The sequence below is a fragment of the Meriones unguiculatus genome, chromosome 18, assembly GCF_030254825.1.
Source record: "Meriones unguiculatus strain TT.TT164.6M chromosome 18, Bangor_MerUng_6.1, whole genome shotgun sequence".
NCBI lineage: Eukaryota > Metazoa > Chordata > Mammalia > Rodentia > Muridae > Meriones > Meriones unguiculatus.
This window is the reverse complement of record NC_083365.1, coordinates 317,715-339,453: the sequence shown is the minus strand read 5'-3', so window position 1 is coordinate 339,453 and position 21,739 is coordinate 317,715. Positions and strand designations below refer to the sequence as shown.

The window sequence follows — 21,739 nt, the reverse complement described above, 5'->3', positions numbered from 1 at the left end:
TTAGAGAATGTACCCTTACTTTCAAAGATAAAATAAAGTCTGACCTCTTCCAGAAGATATTTATAAAAACTAACAAAAAGAAACAATAGATACTTATAGCAGCTCTTTATTATTTTCCTAGGAGCATCATAGCATTAACCAATAGACTGTGAACTCAGAAAAAAAAGTAGCTTCCAAATGCAAATCTAATGCATTATCTGAAGCATCACCTAAAACTGGGGCCAGCCATCTGTTTCCATTACAGTAAGATGGTAAATATGATCAGTTTTTCAGGCCACAAATTCTGTAGAGTAACTAGTCAACATTGACAGGAATGCAGCCATGAATAAAATGTGATATGCTAGTGTGGCTAGGTACCAATAAAACTTTATTTACAACAATAGGAGGCAAACTGGATTTGGCCTACAAGCCAGAAGTTGTTATGACCTGTCTAAAATAAGAACAGATGGTAGGATGGCAAGATCAAATGATGAGAATGACATTTAGAGGTCATGTGCCATGAAGGCACTGACAAACTGCAGCATGATGAAATGTAAACAGATTTTAGGAACCAAATATGTATCACATGAAAAACAAAGAAAAATTATTTTTTTAGCCCATAAATAAAGGAAAAGTGATTTGGAGACCCTACACCTATACCTGGACCCAGTATACTATACCCTACACTTAAACAATTGCTGCCTCAAGTACCCTGAAGAGCTAACAGAAGAAAGGCTGCTCCTAATGAACCTGTCACTGGAAAATAGGATTCAGCTCATAATAAAAGAATGTGAAAAAAAAGGTATAGTTTTTTTAAAGGGGCACAGTTACAACAAATAACAGCACTATCTCCTTCAAAATACTTACTAAATAATAAACTGTATGTTTTTCTCCTATTCTGTAGGTCTCCCAAAATTAAAACCTCCAGTACAACTACATTCACCACTGTTGTTCATACTAAAATAGCCTTGTTGATTGCATCATTTCTCAATGTTTCTAACCTCAAACTCAGATACTTTACATTAAGACTCACGACTACAGAAATATACACGGAGACACAACAGATAGAAACTGGAATACAGACAGATACACATAGAGAAACACAGACACACATACACAGACATAAGAACACTGAGACACACAGACAGAAACAAAGTCACACACAATGAAAAAGACACAGAGACACACATATACATGCAAATAGAAATAATTTTCAAGAAACAGTGTCTATCTTTAATAATTCTATTCTGCTTCATTTCAAGTTTTCTTAGAAATGCTGATCAATGCCCACTAATCTGATTTCATGCAAACCATCATCAAAAATAAATCCATAGCAGCCTAATAATCTATGTCACTGGTAAAAAAAAAAAAAAATAGTAACTATTTTAATTCTAGATGCTAACTGTTGGGTACACTACAATGAAAAGAGGATGTATCAACCGTCTAGGAAGACACTTTAATTAGAAAATATGAAAGTGTATGTACATTCACATGAGGCTATGAACACAAGATAATGAGCATCACAAAAACTGCAATCTACCTGTGTTAATTTAGTGTTATAAGTAGTCAATACTTAAACTTTTCCACTTCTAAATTCTTTCCTAGAGTTAAGAATCTCAGCATTCTTCACATGGGTCACATGGGCCCCTAGAGAAGAGCTTACCAGGTGTGCAGCCAGACACTATTTCCCACCCTCAGAGAAACTAGTTATAGTCTGAAGCAGCCAAAATACCAAACTGGAAAAATACAGCCAGGTATTCCTTCAGAGGCATTCTGACGACCCTGAAAGAATCTGTAACTTGAGCCAATTTCAAGTAGAAAAGAAAGTAGAACAAAACTAAGACTCAATCAGCAATTAAGGTCAGCAATTGGTGAGATTACAGGCAATATTCTACATCTCTTGCCTAAAGCATATTCTATACGTTTTATATCCTTTGGCCTACTATGGAACAGGTTCCCAAGAATATGTGGGAGACGTTTGCGATATATAAGACTGAAAAGTATAGAAAAAGAATAATCAAGATTGTGATTGAACTCAGGAAAACAGAGGCAGGCAGACTTCTATGAGTTCAAGGCCAGCCTTTTTTACAAACCAAGTCCTGGACAGCCAAGACCACACACACACACACACACACACACAACCTGTCTTGAAAAACAAAAACCAAAAGAATGTGAGGGAAGCTATGATGGCTGAGTGAGGATAAATACCATATTAGCAAAGAAAAAAAAAAACAAAAGACTGGTTACATCTAAGATGAAGACAGCAACTAAGAAACATAAAAGAGAGAATTATTTAATGATATTGGCAATATTCTGTTTCTCAAGATAAATGAATTCTGTCATAAAAAAACCTTAAGATCCAATGTGTTTGAGACTTCAAAATGTTGAAAATTTTATATAAGTAATATTTTATATATAAAATACTTTGCACTATATGTATGTACTGGAGACAGTATAGCACTTCTATTTCAAACACATTAACATTTCTGTAGTTAAACACAAAAATTCGCATTAAATAAAAAAAGTTACAAAGTTTAAGGGTTTCATGATTTCATGTCCATTCAAGTCAAGTTTTGTAGTGAAATGATTTTTTTAAACTACTTCAGTCATAGAATAAAATTGGTATCTAGTAGCTTGCTTATCTTTTCAATAAAATTTTTTCTTTGCTTTTTTTAGTAATATATTGGGATAAATTTTATACTCACTGTCCAGTTAATCCATGCAGGAAAAAAAAAAATGTATTATGGATTCTATTTCGGATTCCAAAAGGAAAATAAAGCATAAAAACTAGAGAAGAAAATAAAACTTTTATTACTGACAGAATGGATGCATTTTCATAGAAAATAACAAAGATCTAAACTGCTCAACCTAACAGAAATGTAGGAGACAATCTTTGGTCAACAAGCAAAGTCGCCTGTCTAAGAGAAAGGACCTGCTGCCTCCTTCCGCACAGGAACCCTCTCCCTGTGGTCAGCCCTCCACAGCCACTGCGGCTCTTCCCACCTTGGCCTTTCCAGTCAGCACAGCAGCGCTTCCATGCCAAGGGCAGCAGCTTTCTTCCCGCAACGCAGCTGATGGCTTTAAGCGCAGTCATCCTGAAAGAAGCAGTAACTCATCACTGGTCACATCCATTTGTAGGTATCCCAACTAAACTAACTTCTTTTCACCCACAAACTCTTTTATGGGGCTTTTGGTATTAACTCTTTTCCTTACTTCATAAAAATCTTCACTACATCCCAGGTACTGGAAGACACCCCTGTAATCCTGGCACTTGAGGAGCTGGGAAAGAAGCAAGTCTGGGGCCAGGTGAGGATACACAGGAAGGCCTTATCACAAATAACAACAATAATAATAATATTGTACTCATATCTAAACTGTACATGAACTTTGTGTAGTAAAGACCACTTTATACCAACATTATGGTCTTGGCCATGCTGTCCAGGTATCTTCATCTCAATTCTACAGTTGAAAAGTGAGAACTAACAGTATCTACCCCATGAAAATAAACAAGCCTGTCCTGCAACATGTCATGGAACATGACTCCTACTCTTTCAGTGCTGATAAGACCCCATAAAAGGCCAGAGGAGCAGAGGTCCCGTAGTGCCTCCTTACTTTGAGCTTCTGGGCTTCTCCCCGCACCTTCAGCAGCTCAGTGATAGAGTCCACAAAGCCCTGGTAGTGAAAGTTGCACATTTTCTCAATTTCTCGGTCATGGTTGCAGATGCGAGTCTCTAACTTCTCCATGAAGCGCCCATGTTCCTCACCATCATAGACAGACCTTTAAAGGGAAAGTGGCAAGAAGATTACAGTACTTCTGAGGAGAGAATTACAAGCCCAAAGAAACTTCTGTAAAAACTAGATTGTCAGGGTACACCAACTGCATCCATGCTGTCCTCACATTAAAGAAGTGTTGTTTTTGTTTTGCTTTGCTTTGTTTTCGGAAATCCAAAAAAAAAGAAAGAAAGAAAGTTGCTTTCTAATTCACTTTAAAACATATGGCATACCATTAGACTGCCATCACAAAGTAAAAAGACTTGAATTACAGCTCCTGTCCTTGTCTCCATTTAGCTCATCTAGAAAAAATGCAATTTCCAAAAATCCAGTTACTCCATGACTCCATCTAAGAAGCAGAATATTACTGGAGAGAAATCATACAGCCAGGCTGCCTAGATTCACTATAACTACATAGCTAAAATCTAGAAGAGCCATTCAAAACTACTAGAAAATCCTACAAGGAATATCCATTGGCCGAAATGCTTGAAAACAAGTGTTTCTGATCAGAGGAATTGGAAGAATATTTGTACAAGTTATCTTATATACAAGACTCAAATCCAAACACACAATTCACTATGTTTCCATACATAACTTATAGCCTGAAGGTAAATCTATACAATGTCTTAGTGAGTTAGCGGTTTGACTACAACACATCACACACATGAGGCCAACCTGGAATTTTCCACTTATGACAGTTGTCATATTTTTTATGAGTATTTTATATTTGAGATGTTTGAATTAGGAATGCTCAACCCAGGCAATAATTAACGTCTCAAAAAAGGAAATCCTCATGGTGTTTGGAACTCTACTTTCCCTGCCTCAATGTTCTTCCCTTCCTCTCGACTACTGTTCTAACCACACACTCCTCAGAAAGGAGGGAGGGGAGTACACACAACCATTTCCTCTCCCCTCGTGAAAACCAGCCAGCCTGCATACATCTGTACTTCCTCCTCCCTGCTCTCCACAGAGCTCGTCTGCAGCTAACCCTGCTTGTTATTTAAAAACTTCTGTTCTACATCACGTATTTTCCCTCTCCACCAGATTATTCTAGTGTCTGTAAAAAGCACATAGAAAAACTTGTCCTGAACTAAACATCTTCTCCCAGCTCCATCCTAGGAAAACCCGTTTCCATATCTTTACTTCCCACTAGAGCAAGTGTTCATTTCACCCCTTTGTTGGAGCGCAGAATTCTTCATTAAGCACTCTCTTCTGGAGATTAACCACATTAACATGGATTTACCCTTTCAGCGACACACCTTCTCAGTCTCCCTTCTAGAGCCCCCTCCTCTATTACAGTTCTCTATGCTCTCTCACCAAGCAATCTCATGGCTCAAAAATACCACTCATATACTAATGATTTCCTAATGTATAACCTACCAACCAGAACTCTGCCCTAACTCTAAACTCAAATTTCCTGTTACTGACTACTGAACTACTCCAATTGAATTGTTGAAAGCCATCCAAATGTAGTGAAGAAAAAAAATATTTGTCAGCTTATCTCCCTTCCCAAACCAGTTACTTCCAGCACCCCCAAAACACACACACACACCTCTACAAGTATCTACAATCATTTCTCATCTGTCTGTCCATCCTCTCCCCATCCAATCTACTACTAAGTCTAGACAACTCAACCTCCAAAACATGTCCTAGAATTGAACATATCACACCATTTCTATTTTTTCATTGTCCAAATGTATAATTTAGCCACACAGCAATTCAACAGCCTTCAAATTTCCAGTACGCATTCACCACCCCCACTACCACCACCACCAAATACATAGTCTACACAGTAGCTAAAACAATCTCTTTAAAGCAGTACTTCAGACATTACCCCCAGCTTTATCTCTCCAATGGCTTCTGTAATAGTCAGGGTTCTCTAGAGGAATGGAACTTATAGAATGACTATGAATATATACATATATATGTAAAGGGGAATTACTAAAATGGCTTACAGGCTATGGTCTAGCTAATAATGGTTGCCTATGAACAACAAAAAGGCCCAAGAATCCCGACACTGTTCAGTCCATGAGACTGGATGTCTCAGCTGGTCTTCAATATATGCTAGAATCCCTAAGAAGTAGGCCTTAATGCCAGTAAAGAAATGGACTGGCAGCAAGGGCAAGGTCAGACTGCATGGTAATCCAGTGGCCCATTGTCAAGTGTTCAGTTTCCACTAAGGCCCAACAGCAGGCTAAGAGCTGTTTTGCAAAGGGAAAATAATTGCCTGCAAATCATGAGAGACCCTCGCTCCAAAATCCCAAAGGTCTCTTCTGTGATTCACCAACAGGAGAGCCAAATCGCATTCCTGTCTGCCATTGACACCTCAAGAACCATCAAGTCTGCTGAATCATTTGATCCAAGTGGTAGAGCAGCCTGCACAACACCCTGGATCTGTTGAATAACCTTCTCCTGTTAGAGGCTCCATCCCAAGCTAGGAGTTTTTTAAAAGTCACCTGACATACAAGCCACAGCAACATACCCACAAGAAGAATATGCTCTCTCCATAATCCAAATAGGCCAACTAATCATTGCAAATATCTCTGCATGCCCCACACCGCTGGTCTCCTAAGAATTTTACTGAGCATAATGGTTCGAATACGAATGGACCCACGGGCTCAAATATTTGAATGTTTAGTCACCAGAGAGTGGCACTAACTGAGAAAGAGTCAAAGTTTTGGAGTAGGTATGGCCTTGTTGGAGAAAGTATGCCCACGGGGGTGGGCTTTGAGGTTTCAAAAGCCAGGCCCAGCATCTCTTCCTGTGTCTGCAGATCCAGATGTAGAGCTCTCAGCTACTTCTCCAGCACCATGTATGCTCCCTCCTGCCACAATAATAATAATGGGCTAAATCTCTGAAACTGTAAGCAAATGCCAATTAAATGCTTTCTTTTATAAGAGCTGCTACGGTCATGGTGTCTCTTCACAGCAACAAAACAGTGATCAAGACAATGAGGTAGAAGGCTTCTGAATTTTGGATAAATTTATTTCCCATCCTCTGATGCATATGTGTGTTGCCAACAAGTCCAATATGGTTGCTACTTCCTGTTCATTTGGTCCAAACATAATGTCATCAATATAGTGCACTAATGTAATATTTTGTGAAAGAGACAGATGATCACGATCTCTTCAAACTAAGTTTTGGCACAGGGCTGAAGAGTTAATACATAGTTAACATAAAGGTATACCGCTGCCCTTGCCAACTGAAAGCACATTGCTTCTGATGGTCCTTACAGACAGGCATAGAGAAAAGAGGCAATTACTAAGTCAGTTGCTGCACACCATGTATCAAGAGATGTGTTAACCTGCTTAAGAAAGAATATCACATCTGGTACAGCGGCTTCAATTGGAGTCACTCCTTGACAAAGTTTTTGATAGTCAGCTGTCATTCTCCACCAGGCATCTTTCAAGTCCTTGATAATGGCACTAATTTCTGCAATTCCTTTAGGGATGCAATACTGGTCTTGATTCACTAGTGTTCCTGGAACAAGCAGCTCTAAAGGCGTTTAGCCTTTACAACCACAACCATAATAGCCCACAGGTCAGGGAACAAGTGCAAGAATTTTGCCAACTTCTAAATATATCTATCCCAACTATACATTGGGGGTGGGGAGGTATATGACCACAGGATGAGCTTGGAGACCAACTGGACCTAACTGTGAATCAGACTTCAGCCGACACTCCAACAATCATCTGACCTCCATTAAGCCCCTACTTTAACTGGAGGACCATGTTTCTTGAGGTCTCCTGGAATCAGCGTCAATTCAGAACCACGAACCAGCACACTGACTGGGACATCCCTAACACTCCTTCAGCAAACACATACTTGCTACCTGCCCATGTTTTCTATATATGGAGTGATGTGTGCTACAGAATTATCATGTACTTATCCTCTGCATAAGAAAGTTTATTTTCCTATGCATGTCAGTTCCAGTACCCAAAATTAAGCACACACACACACACACACACACACACACACACGCATGCCCACATTTCAGTGAAAATTCTCAACACTGACTTCAGTAAAAACACAGCCATTAAAATTCATTCCCCTTTCTTGGGAAGAAAAGATGAAAAAAATTGTAAGCAGCCCTCCAAGTGGATGATTTTACAAGAGCCATCAAGAACACACAAGACAGAACCTACCACTGAAGCTTAACCCTTCCCCTTGGAAAGAAAAGGAAAAGAATCTTCTAAGTGAAGATACTCATATTCCTTGTCATGTAGAAAACTGGGAAGGGAGGTCACTAGGAGGGTCACTGAAAAACCCTTAAAGACAGAAACTGGTATTATTCATTAAAAAAAAAAAAACTTTTGATTTCTATGTTCTGACTCAGCAATAACTTCTACATTAGGTTCTACCAGGAAAATTTTTCATTCGTTCTCTCCAAAGATAAAGGACAAACTTGAGGGAGAAAAAAAATCCCAAAGTTCAGAAAATTCAGGAGCCGCGTATGGTGGACCAGCCAATGGGAAGTTGAGACAGGACGATGAGGAATCCAAGTCAAGCCTAACTAAATGAGAGGCCACCATAAACCATAAAAATAAAAGGAGATATTCAGAACTTAGATTTATTTAAATAATACCTCCCTGGATTTCCTCTAAAGAAAAAAAGAACTCCTATCCAAACTTTGGGCAGAGGGCCAGAATCCTTATGGAAGAAGAGAGATAGAAAGACCTGGAGGGGACAGGAGCTCCACAAGGAGAAAAACAGAGCCAAAATACCTGGGCGCAGGGGGCCCTGCAGAGACTGATACTCCAACTAAGGACCATGCATGGAGAGGACCTAGAGCCCTGTTCAAAGGAACCCAGTTTCCAAATGGGTGTCCTAGTAAGGAGAACAGGACTGTCTCTGACATGAACTCAGTGGCCAGCTCTTTGATCACCGCCCCCCAGTGGGTGCAGCCTTACCAGGCCACAGAGGAAGATGATTCAGCCAGCCTTGATGAGACCAGATAAGCTAGGGCCAGAGAGAAGAGGAGGCGGTCCTCCCCTAACAGGGGACTAGGGAAAGAACATAGAGGGAGAAGTGGGAGGAGGGTGGGACTAGGGGGAGATGAGGGAGGGGCTGCAGCTGGGACAAATGAATAAATTGTAATGAATATATATATACTAAAAATCAAAGTAAGAAAATGTGGCTATTAGACGCCGTATTGTGGGGCCTTGGTCTTAGCACTGTAATTAGCTACATCTTTGGCCAATTCATATAATCTCTCTGACCTTCAGCGTTTTCTCATTTACAAAGTAGGAAACAGCAATCAATTACAATTTCCCTGAAGTACTAGCTGAGCATTGTGCTTTCCAGTCCAGGCAAATAATGAGAAGGAGCAAACATTTTGAAGACAGCAGATAGTAGTTTTAATTTCCTTATCAGTGTCACAAAGTTTAAACTTAGAATAGTTATAATTTTAACACTCTCTTCCAATATGATGTTGAGTAACTTTCTAGGTTTACAGTGAGCCCTCAGATTAAGAAGTTTTAAAATTAAAATAAGAATTGGTTGGTACAGAGCACCCAGGCCTGTAATCCTACCTTTCCAGAAGCTGAGGCAGGAGCCCGACCTACACAGTGATCAGTACCAAGCCAGTCAGGACAATATGGCAATATCAAATATATATATAGAGAATTCAAATCTAGAACAGACTTTACAGTCCACACTGACTCTTCAGCATAAGCCATCAATAACCAACGGACCTATCAGATATAAAAGGCAAAAATAAATAATTCTTAAACTCTAGAAAAGTTAAGAGATCTACTGTTAGCTTTCTACTGGCAGTCAGCACTGATTTTAAATAAATATTGTGCTATTTTTCCTTCTGAACAAATGACTTAAGGTGGAGAAAGACTGCCATCTAGTGATGACCAATTTCTAATATTCCTTAAAACATGAATTTGATATAACCAAATAAAACAGACAGCTGAAAAACATCTAAAAACTGCATTTGATCAAATCTGTGGGTCCAGGGCAGGGGATGTAGCAGGGGATGTAGAATGTAGCCTTACATACAGAAAGCCCCAGAACTGCATAAAACTGGGCATGGTGGCACATGCCCATTATACCAACATTAGAGAGGCCCACCGAGACAGCAGGATCTCAGGAGTTCAAGGCCATCCAACAACTTTGAAGCCAGCAGGGGCTACCTAAGACTGTGTCCCCCCCAAAAAAAATAAAAATAAAAATAAAAGAATCTTTAAAAAAAAGAAGTCAACTCTTAGAAATATTATTGTACTTCTCTGTGCTTCTGACACAATATACATCACAGTTAAACAGGACTATGGAACAAATAATCATAGTTGGGGAGTTACTTATCTATGTTATCACAAGAATATTCTAGTACTGGAAAAAGCAAGAAGAAATGCTTAGAAATTAACAGTGATTTTTAATAGTCTAATGTTGACTCAAGTAAAATGGTGCCCTAAAGAGTCTGATTTCCATAACCTCCCTAATAAACAGGTTTTTTACACAAAGTCTATGTGTGTGTCCTAGTATATATAATAGTACATATAAATAATACACTTTGATACACAATGGTTCTGTACCCTTTTCCCACCTAGATTTCAAAAGCATATTTTAAAAAGCTTTTCACTAATAAAGTACCACTTGAAATTTGAATTTAACAAATAATTACCATTCTTCTACACTAAACCACTACCGAATTGTAGGACTTGCATAAAGCCAAAATCAGCTTCCATCTGTTTTTCCAAAGGCTAAGGAGCCATAGAGGGTGATGCACAGGGCTGAAATGAAAAGGAAGACCTTGCTGAAGAGGTGGAGTGGGAGCTGGGTGGTGGCGTACACCTCTAGCCCCAGCACTGGGGAGGAAGAAGCAGGCCTGTCTAGAAAGCAAGCTCCAGGACAGAAGGACAGACAGGGCTACACAGAGAAACCCTGCCTAAAAGAGAAGTGGTGGGGGTGGGGGAAACTCCAATGCAGGATCAGTTGGGGATTAGCTGTGTCTACACAGCAACTACTAACTTTTTCTGTTTGAGGAGTCCTAACCCTATCTGATGTTTCACCTTCCTATCTACCACAAGAGATAAACACTAAGTTACCTTGTCAGTGCTCAGTTAACACGAGGATGTATGATACAACACTCGCCACTGAGGAGAGAAATCTGTTCGTGAAAGGCCAAAGTTGGGGAAGCAAGTGTTACGGCCCCTGGAGGATGCAGGAAAAGAAATTGTTTTTTCTACTTCAAACACTTCCCTGTGAAAATAATACGCTTATAAGGAAGCGAAACAACTACCCTAAAGGAGAGGAAATGGTGCCAATAACCTGGGCTTAGAAAGGAGAAAGGGTGGAGAACACCTGAGTCCTGGACCATGGAATACTCTATATTAGTTAATCAATTTCCAATTATTTAAGCCACTTTTCCTCTATATTCTGCTATTTGCATAGTAAAGTATCCTCAATGACAGAATGCTGTGCAGTTTGCAAAGGTAGCAGGCAAATCAAAGAGACAGACAGCAATCAGTCTCCATTACTTGAGGATTCCAGTCTCCAGCCTCCACCACCCTTCCTCTTTTCTTCTATTTCAAAGTAAACCTCATCCACTCTTAAAACCACAGCCAGCACCTTAATTCTTCTGAGAAAGAATTTCTAATTTCTAATCACTTACAGCCTTTCATGCCACCTCCTTTGTAACTATCTGCCCTCATAGAATTTATTAAAGTATATTCTGATGGTCTGTTCAATTGTCAGTCTCCCCACAATAGAACATCAGTCTCCCCTTGAGACTGCCTTACTCATTTTATCTCCAGGCGCTTTCACAGGGCCTGGAAGTTGACTGTTGCTCTGTCAACTTGTCTCGAAGAACCTAGGAGACAGGCCTCTGGGATGTCTTTAAATGCAATTTCTAGATTAGGTTAACCAATAGGTAAAGGATTACCATCTCACAGCTAGAGAGAGCAGTGTTCTCACCCTTCCTAATGCTGTAACCCTTTAATACAGTTCCTCGTGTTGTAGTAACCTCCAACCATGAAATTATTTTTTGTAACTCTAACTTTGCTACCATCGTGAATGGAAATGTAAACTACCTGTTTTTCTGGTGGTCTTAGGCAACCCCTGTGAAAGGCCATTAGACACACAAACACAAGCAAAGGGGGCTCAACCTACAAGTTCAGAACAGCTGGGAAGAAACTGAGCCAGCTGAGGTGTCTGTTTAACACATCAAAGCACACCTGGCCACCAGGTTCTCTGCATCCCTAAGTCCATACCTGTTGCAAGGTATGGCTAGCATTTTCCCCTCTCCCCCTCCCCCCTCAGCTCCCCTTCCCTATACAATCCAGCCATTTGGTTACCCGGCCCTTCACTTTAGTCTCTTGGCCAGTCTCTTGGTCTTGGTGGGCTGCTTTTCCCCTCTCCCCTCCATGGCTCAGGGTCATGTCCACTCTGGACTATCCCAGATGTCCCTACCTCTAACTATGTTCCTTTTTATCTATAATAAGCTTTCTCCTCCATCATATCTAGGAGTAGTCATGCCCTCTCCCTTTTTGTTTTTTGTTGTTGTTGTTGTTGTTGTTGTTTTTGTCATTCAAATACCAGGATCTAATTGTCAGAACATGGTCCATAAGTGAAGGTGTCTGAGCGGATTTCTGAGACCTTGTGAGAAGTCTTCAAATAAACAAGACAAGAGTCTTGTAATTTCTGTTCCTCCATAACATGGGCTGTTCTTGGAATGTTTTTGTGCCCCTCCAAGGTGTAATAACAGAAGCAGCCTTTACTTTAGAATACCCATCATTTTACCCATTAGAATTCATAATTATGTCTCCAAGCAGGACTTGTCCTCCTGACTTTATACAGTTTAAAATCATGTGACCTTTGTTCATGTGACCTTGCTTAACCCTCAAGAATACCCTCAGGACATAAACTGTCTGATGCGATGAATAAAGTTGTCTATTGCATGAGACTTTAGTCCACCTCGTTTTCAGGCTCTTCTCTCCCAGGTTGACATGGACAGCCAGAGTAGCTGGCCGTGGTGCAACATAACCAACTGCCTTCTACTCTTGGCACTGTGCCTTGTCCACCATGGTGGACTATATTCCCTTGAATTATAAACCAAAACAAAGCCTTCCTCCTTGAAGTTACTTCTTGTCAGGTATTTGACCAAAGCAATACAAAAAGCAGCGAATATAATATCCAACTGTTTTTGTGACACTACATGAGAGCAAACAAACTGCAGTCCTTTTTCTTTCTTTGCAAATTCCAATGTATCTGACTGGCTTCACCAAGACAGCCCATATACCCGAGAGAATGCTATGAGGGAATTCTGCCTCAAGCAGTAAGGGAAGCCAAAGTTGGGCACTTTCAAAAGGATAGGTTAAAAACAGGATGGCACAACTGACACCTAGCCAAAGAGCCTTCCAAAGAATGTGCCTTGGGTTAAATATAACTAGAAAGTCTCAGAAGAAAAGAATTTGTCACAAAACATCCATCAAATTAACAACAGAAATCAAACAGGAAATAAAGTAATGAAAGCAAGGACAGTCCAAATTAAGGATACAGAAACTGTCATAACTAAAACCTGGGTAATATCCTGTTGGTACAAATCATCCCCATCATCAACAACAGTAGCTAAAGCTATAAAGGCTCAACAAAATTTGTCAGTGGCTTCATTTTGTCCTTTGTACAAATGTGTATTAAAGGAAAAAGGATTAATTTCATTGCTTTTTTTTTTTTTAGTTAAACCATGAATGATGGTAATTATAAGATGAGAAATAAACAGTAGTTGAGGCAGGAGCCTTTTTTTTGTTCATAAGCATGATGATTAAGTATTCACATCATTGTGGGACACACACCTCCCTCTAGCCTTGAAGTAGGGTACATTACCCACTTGAAATGCACACTTAAGGAGCCTGCATGCCTAAGATCCTGAGGTACATAGTCAGCCAACCTGGAATACAGTGAGACCCTGTCTTTAAAGAAATAAAAACTAATTTGTTAAAAAAAAAAAAAAAAAAAAAAAACATGGCTAGGTGTATATCTGTAAATCCAGATAAAACACAATCAAAGACAAAAGTAGGAGGATCACTGCAAGTTCAAGGCCAGCCTGTTCTCCACAGTGAGTCTAAGCCAACCAGAACAATTTAAAACTCCATAACTAAGTCCATAGCACTCAATACCTTCTGGGACAGATAAAAGCTAATAAAGTTCTTTCCACCCAAAAGGAAATGATAGAAAACAAAGTAGCAAAATAAGCCGATGCTCCCTGTGAGCAATACAAAGCATTAGACACACTATGAAGAATGCTTCTGGTAGGAAATCTAAATAATCTAGATTCATTCTAGACCATTAGCGCATGATTTCACAGAAAGAAAATAAAAGACATCTCCAGTGGTTGGAGTAAGAAGGAACAGGAATCAAATGAGAGGGCCTCGGAATGAATAAAACCAAGATCTCTCAGTGAAATAAAAGAAGCCTGCAAGGAAACCTCCCTCCTTTGATTCTGGTTGCAGAAGAAAAATTTCCAGTCATTTTAAACCAAAGAACAGAATCATACTATTAGTATCTGTGCAGTCTGGGAACATGTCAAATTCTTCATGTTAGTGCCAGGTATGGAGGTACATTTCTTTCATCCTAGCATTACGGAAGTCAGAAGCAGATGGGTCCATCACTTGATCTCAAAGTCAAGCTCAGCCCAGGAAACACGGTAAAATATCTCATGAATAATAACTGTTATTTATTTTAGAAGCAATCTCCTCCCCAATGTCCACAGATAACTGATTGAACTTAAATATTCTCTATAGAAATACACTTTAACACACATTTCTAAGACTTCTGAGAAATAAAAGTTTTTTAAAATGGAATTAAGTTAAAATAAATAAATAAATCTTAGAACATGGACAGGGAAAAAAAAAGCTTTGAAAGAATCAAAAGAAACACAAACTATGAATCATATTTACCCAGACTTAAAAAATGGTATGTATAAATTAAACATAAATCTGATATAGTTTTTAAAAATGGTAAACTTTTAACCCAAAACAAAGAGAAAACATTAAATATTTAATGCCAAAACTGAGAAAATTACAAAATTGCTGCCAAAAGTAAATAGATAGGCCCAGCAAGATGGCTCAGCAGGTATAAGGTTTGCTACTAAGCCCTACACTCTGAATTACACTTCTGGGACCCATATAATAGAAGGAAGGAATCAAATCTAGCAAATCGTCCTCTGACCCCAACCACGCTACACACATATAGACACATACAAGTAAATGTAATTAAAAAAATTACTATGTGAGAGCATGCAGTAAGTCTGTTTTTTGAAGCAATCTACTTTAAAATTTGTTTAAACTTTTGGTTTCACTTGGAGTGGTATAGGGTGAGTTATTCCTTCACAGCCATGGTATCGCCATTTACCACCTAACCCTCATATTGACAATAAAAATCTAAACTGACCTTGACCTTAGAAAGCCATGGGCAGTTGGGGATAAATTCCACCAAAAGTACTATCCCACCACTTACCCAAACACTTCATTCTATCCTCCAGTTACACAGGAAAACAGACTTCAGAATGAATGGGCACCATTAAGGACATTCACTGGTGAAGGGAAAATATTCTTTTGCTTGAAGTTTGTTTATTTGTTTACATTTTTGAAAGGATGGTACACTGAACACGACATACAGATGATTTCTTTACATCTTTCTCTCCCAAAAGACCATGAGTTTCTTGAGAGCTCAAACCTGAAACCCTGACTACACTCCACAGAGAAGGCTTTACCAAGTGACAAAGGGCCTATGGCAGAGCCCAAAGATGTGCCAACTTCCACAAGGACAAGCGCTAGAGTTGACAGCACACAATCTCACTAAAAGTAAATGAAGTCCTATTATTGTAAGTAATCTGTACTTCAGCTAAAATGTTAGTGCAGAAAGAACCTGAGGACAAGAAGAAAGAAGGCTCAAGGGAATTCCTTATAGGAGTGTCTGGGAATAATTTGTCATTTCCCTAGCTTTCCTCTAGCCCTTCTGGAAGCTGGGAGCAACAAAGCCTGGTTCTAAGGGGAGCTGGTGTTTCTAGTCCTTGCTACCAATCTAAGGGGGAGGGTAACAGCAGTCCCTAAGGGCTTTTAGGAAAAATTGCTTCCAGGTGGAAATTTTTTATGGTAGTACGAAGCCTGCTGCCTTTTTTTCTTTCTTTCTTCTCTCTCTCTCTCTCTCTCTCTCTCTCTTTCTTTCTTTCAATTCTCCTGCCTTCCTTCAAAACTACTGATGATCAAACCATGGACAATCAGGCTGCAACAATGGAAGCAGCTTCCAAACAGCGTGGTTATATGCTCCAAATTACAAAGTTAACTCTCAAAAGAGAGAAAAAAAAATTCATTGGCAAAGTTTGGTTTTGTTTTTTAAGGGAAAGGCAGGGTGGTGTTTTGGTTTTTGCTTTTTTTTTTTTTGCATTTTTTTATTAATTACATTTTATTCACTTCGTATCCCAGCTGTAGCCTCCTCCATTGTCCCCTCCCAATCACACCCTCCCTCCCTTTTCTTCTCCTTTGCCCCTCCCCCAATCCACTGATAGGGGAGGACCTCCTCCCCTTCCATCTGACCCTTAGGCTATCAGGTCTCATCGGGACTGTCTGCATTGTCTTCCTCTGTGGCCTGGTAAGGCTGCCCCTCCCCCCTTCAGGGGGAGGTGATCAAAGAGTCAGCCACTGAGTTCATGTCAGAGATAGCCCCTGTTCCCATTACTATGGAACCCACTTGGACACTGAGCTGCAATGGGCTACATCTGTGCAGTAGTTCTAGGTTATCCCCATGCATGGTCCTTGGTTGGAGTATCAGTCTCAAAAAAGACCCCTGTGCCCAGATTTTTTGGTTCTGTTGCTCTTATGAAAGAAGGGGAATATGAAAGACCTGGAGGGGACAGAAGCTCCACAAGAAGAGCAACAGGGTGGTGTTTATTAAAGATTTGTATTTGGAAGGCTGTGGAAATAGCCAAGAACTCTCTATCATAATGATAAGCATCAGTACCCAACCAGCCCCACATAACAATAGAAACAATCCTCAGTGTTCTGTTTCCTACCAATTTTTATAACTTTAGTCTGGCCTGGATTGAACACTCCATTAAGCCCTTCTGTCATCATAAGAGTACACAAGGAACTCTTACCTGGTGTCATGAGGAAGAGCTAGATCAGTTTACACCTGAATGTGGTATGGTATTGAAAAGGTGCTAGTGTGTATTTGTCTAAATTCAAAGTGAATGTGTGGCAGCTCAAAGAACATGGCGGGGGGGGTGAAGGGAGTACATTGCTAGCCACACAAAAAGCACAGAAAACGTAATCCTATGACATTAGTTTAAGCTAGGCAATCTTACTGTTCCAATGACATTAAAAGTGAAAAAGATACACCTAACTCAAACATTTCTACCTCATAATAAAAAGAAATATCTTTCAAATTTGTGTCAAGATGTCAGCTGAACATCTTACATGTAGTAAATCAGCTATCCCTCAAATATAACTGTGTTGGTTTGAATAAGAACAGCCCCACAGGTGCATACATTTGAATGCTTAGTCATCAAGGAATGAGCAGCACTACTTGAAAAGAATTGAGAAGTGTGGCCTTGTTGGGGGAAGTAGTTCAACGGGGGTGATCTTTGAAGTTTCAAAAGCCCATGCCAAGCCCAGTCTCTCTCTTCCTGTGGATCTGGATGTAGAGCTCTCAGCTACTTCTCCAGCACCATATCAGCCTGTGTGCCACCATGTTCCCTGCCACAATAATAAACTAATTCTCTGAAACTATAAGCAAGCCCCCAATTAAATGTTTTCTTTCATTGGAGTTGCGGAAGTCAAGATACCTCTTCACAGAAATAGAACACTACAAAGTAGGTCCAGGACAGCCTGTAATCGTAGAACCCAAGAGACTGAAAAAGCAAGAAGATCACAAGTTCAAGGCTAGCCAGGGCTACATTGTGAGTCTGTCTCAAAATGAACGTGAGTTAAATTTTAAAAAAATTAAACTTTCATAGTTTAGACCAAAGTTAAACCAGCACACACATTTCCATTAGATAACAAATCAGCCTCTCCCGCCCCCTTTGAGGACAACCCAAAGAACAATTATTTCAATGGCTTCTGTTTAGAACAGCAACTTATAGGAAAAGAAGAATCTCAGAGGCGATACAATCTAGTTTCACTGCATGACAAGTTTTTCAAGACCTCTCCATCAACAACTAGTCCAGCATATGAAGTCTAGTATGAAGTCCATTCACTACACAGTAATCAAACCCATATCAATAGCAATTGCAAAGTTCTTAAAACTAAATTTTTCTTCCTTAAAATTTTCCTCATGTCTTAGTTTTGCCCTCAAAATCCTACAAAAACTAGATCCTAATCCCTCCCTTCCCCGGTCCATGGTAAACCACCTTAAAAATTATTCAAATATCCTACACATAAGTACATTTCAACACAATTCCTCTCAGGGCAAGTTCCAGTAGGGTCTATTCTTAAAGCACAACAAGATGGGCCATGAGGCTCAATGGTCAATAGCACAGGCTACAAAGCCAGACTTCTTAGATTCAAGTCTTATTTCTGCTACTTATTAGCTGGTGACCATGAGCAAGCTATTGAGTTTTTCTATACTTCAAATCCCAGCTCAGGGAAATGCAGATTTAAAATGGCTGACACTTCAAGCAGCTGTGTGCACACAAAAAGAGAAATACAACTGACGCACTAACAACAATGTCAGGAACAAAATGCATCCTGTAAATATTAGTAAATTCCTTTTTTTTTTTTTTTTTTTTTTTTTGGTGGTGGTGGTGGGGTTGAGAGAGGATTTGTCTATGTAGCTCTGGCTGTCCTGGGACTTGTTCTGTAGACCAGCTTGGTCTCAAACTCAGCAATCTGCCTGCCTCTGCCTGGCTTAATACTAGCAAATTCTAAAGCAAAAGCAGTCAAACTAGGTCTGTAACATCTCTCTCCTGGTTACTTGGCTTCTACTAAAAACAACCTAATGACATGCTTGTCCACAGTCATATCATGTTATAGATGGCACCTATACTCATGTGATGTGAGTATATATTTATATATTGCTACATGCATTCACTGTTACTATGAACCTATGATTTACTAGCTATTACAATCATAGTCAATTATTCTAGTCTTTTAAGACCTTTCAGGATAGTGATTTGTCATTCAACCTTCTCAAGCAGATTTGCTATGGAGAAGGAAAGTAATCAAAGCAACTTCTAGAATCTAAGGAAGAACCCTGGAAAATAGGAACACTTAAATGAAAAGTTTCTAGTGTACAGTTTTTTAAGGAGAAATGTGAAAACATTAATGTTCAACCTTTAACAAAGTTGAGGAAATAGACCGCACTTCCTCAGGCCAGTGTTCAGCCCCCAACTGTGTCTAAGTTGGAAAGAACTTGCCATGAGCCAAGGCTTTTCATGTCCCTCCCTTTTGAAGGCACAATGGAAACAATTCCCCTAGAACAAAGGATTGCGTCAGTGAACTCTCTGCTCTTTCAAGTTGGAAGGACAGTTGAGGCACACCATGTGTCAGAGAGAAACACCAGTTAGAACCAAGTGAGATAAATTTTGTGCCTACAGAGCTGTTTAATATTAAACTATAATAAATCATCTTTACTGCAAATTATAAACAAAATATTTTGTTTCCCCTCCCTCTCATATGATCCTTCCCTGAAAAAGCAATCTTAAGACAATTCATAATTTGAGAACACAGATGCTGCACCAAGAATTCTTTTCAAATGTCAGCATCTAGAACCTCTGACTGGACGCCATTGCGTCCGCCTGTCCTAGTGGGCAGAAAGCCTTCCTAGGCAGCCTTTTGTTCTAAGACCAGGAAAGGTTAATGGCTGGAGTCCAGTCTTGTTATCAGCCTACACAGAGGCACCTTAGTATCCACTCTGTTCAATATTTTTCTTAATACCCGAACCAAGAAATCAAACATATGGACAACCATACAAATCAAACAAAACTGATTTTATTCCTATGACTGCAAAAAATAATCAAATGTGGGAAAAATTATATGAATTTAGGTCAAGAAAGGTCTTTAAATGACCTAAATAAAATTGAACAGAATGAATGCTAACAAAACTCAAACAATAAAATTATCACTGAAAAATAAAAATGTCGGAAACACTACTTCAATATTGTTAAATTTTTCATGATAACGTGGTTAAGTGACATCTCTCTGAAAAAGCTAAGCTCACCAAAACTGTGTGATTAGTTCAATATGAGAACTAACAGGCTATAAAGGCTCAAGAGATCTATGACTGCGATCTCTTAGAAACCTACCTTGGTACCAGGGTGTATGCACATCACTCAGCCTGAAGAGGTCACATGGCTTCCTTAGGGAAGCTGAACACCACACAGATTAACCCTAACCTAACAATACTGATGATCTGACATGGGCCCAATCATCACCAAAGCAACAAAGACAGAAATTTATTACTTCCCCAAAATTTCACATTTAGGACAATCTAAAGGCTATGAAATAGCACTATCTTATTCTAGTTCTTCAATGAGTGGATTAATGTGACTATTCAACTAATGAGGAATAACCATTTTTTTTAATGTTTAAGTTGCACCAAAATGGAAAAAAATAAACTTTTAAAAGGGAAGAGAAATATCACTACTAAATAACTAACTAAAACAATCAGTTGGATCAGTTGGCCTCAGAAAATCAAATAGAAATTTTCTCAAAATTTTATCAATATTGGAAATCCTGCATGGTCGAGACAATTTTCAATCATATGTTGCATTTGATATGTATTTACGAAGAACAAAAAGAAGTTTAAAATGTTTCCCTTTGAGGGAGCCTATACTGTAATTAATGAAGGAATACACCAGACACTACAATAAATAGTAATGACAAACATGTATGAAAATTATAAAATCTATGTGTCCACTTAGGTGTTACACCAAATATGAAATAAAACAGGCAGTACAGGGCGATAAGGATGGATGATCTATTTGCATTTTTCTACATGTAGACATCCAGTCAGACCAGCACCATTTGTTAAAGATGCTATCTTTTTTTAACTGTATGGTTTTGGCTTCTTTGTCAAAAATCAGGTGTTCACAAGTGTGTGGGTTTATTTTTGGGTCTTCTATTTGATACTATTGATCCACCATTCTGTTTCTATGCGAGTACCATGTAGTTTTTATTACTGTTGCTCTATAGTACAGCTTGAGATCAGGGATGGAGATACCTCCAGAAGACCTTTTCTTGTAGAGGATTGTTTTAGTGATTCTGGGTTTCTTGTTATTCCATATGAAGTTGACAATTTTTCTTTTAAGGTCTGTAAAGAGTTGTGTTGGTAATTTATCACCCTGAACAAAACTAAAGTCCAACAGGATCAAAGACCTCAACATAAAACTAGACACACTAAATCTGTTAGAAGAAAAAGTGGGAAGAGCCTGGAACTCATTGGTACAGGAGACAACTTCCTGAACAGAACACCAACAGCACAGGCTCTAAGATCAACAATCAATAAATGGGACCTCATAAAACTGAAAAGTTTCTGCAAAGCAAAGGATACTGTCCTCAGAACAAAATGACAGCCTACAGATTGGGAAAGGATCTTCAACAACCCTGTATCTGACAGAGGGCTAATATCCACAATATACAAAGAACTCAAGAAATTAAACAGCAACAAATCATAATAATCCAATTTAAAAATGGGGTATATAAGAAATTTGGGCCCAGGGGTATTTTCTGAGACTGATACTCCAACCAAGACCATGCATGAAGATAACCTGGAACCCCTGCACAGATGTAGCTACGACATCCCAGTATCCAAAAGTGGGTTCCCTAGTAATGGGAACAGGGACTGTCTCTGACAGGAACTCAGTGGCTAGCTCTTTGTTTACCTCCCCCTGATGGGGGAATAGCCTTACCAGGCCACTGAGGAAGACAATGAAGCCAGTCCTGATGAGACCTGATAAGCTAGGGTCAGATGGAAGGGGAAAAGGACCTCCCCTATCAGAGGTCTTGGAGAGGGGCATGGGAGGAGATGAGGGAGGGAGAATAGAATTGGG

The 21,739-nt window shown here is 39.4% G+C and overlaps 1 protein-coding gene and 1 non-coding gene across 10 annotated transcripts in view; one reads left to right on the top strand and one right to left on the bottom strand.

Moving 5' to 3' along the window:
- Positions 1–21,739, bottom strand: part of LOC132649052 (exocyst complex component 6B-like) — a 126,057-nt gene that overhangs the window by 63,950 nt on the left and 40,368 nt on the right. For all 9 annotated transcript variants that reach the window (XR_009587476.1, XM_060371944.1, XM_060371948.1 and 6 more), the window contains exon 2: positions 3,592–3,757. Coding sequence is in view for 8 of the 9 variants with exons in the window: in XM_060371944.1 (XP_060227927.1) it covers positions 3,592–3,757 (166 nt within the window). In the remaining variant the exon portion in view is untranslated. The remainder of the gene's footprint in view (positions 1–3,591; positions 3,758–21,739) is intronic.
- Positions 13,488–13,588, top strand: LOC132649106 (small nucleolar RNA U13). The gene has a single exon (XR_009587540.1). It is a non-coding gene; the product is annotated as a small nucleolar RNA U13 (small nucleolar RNA).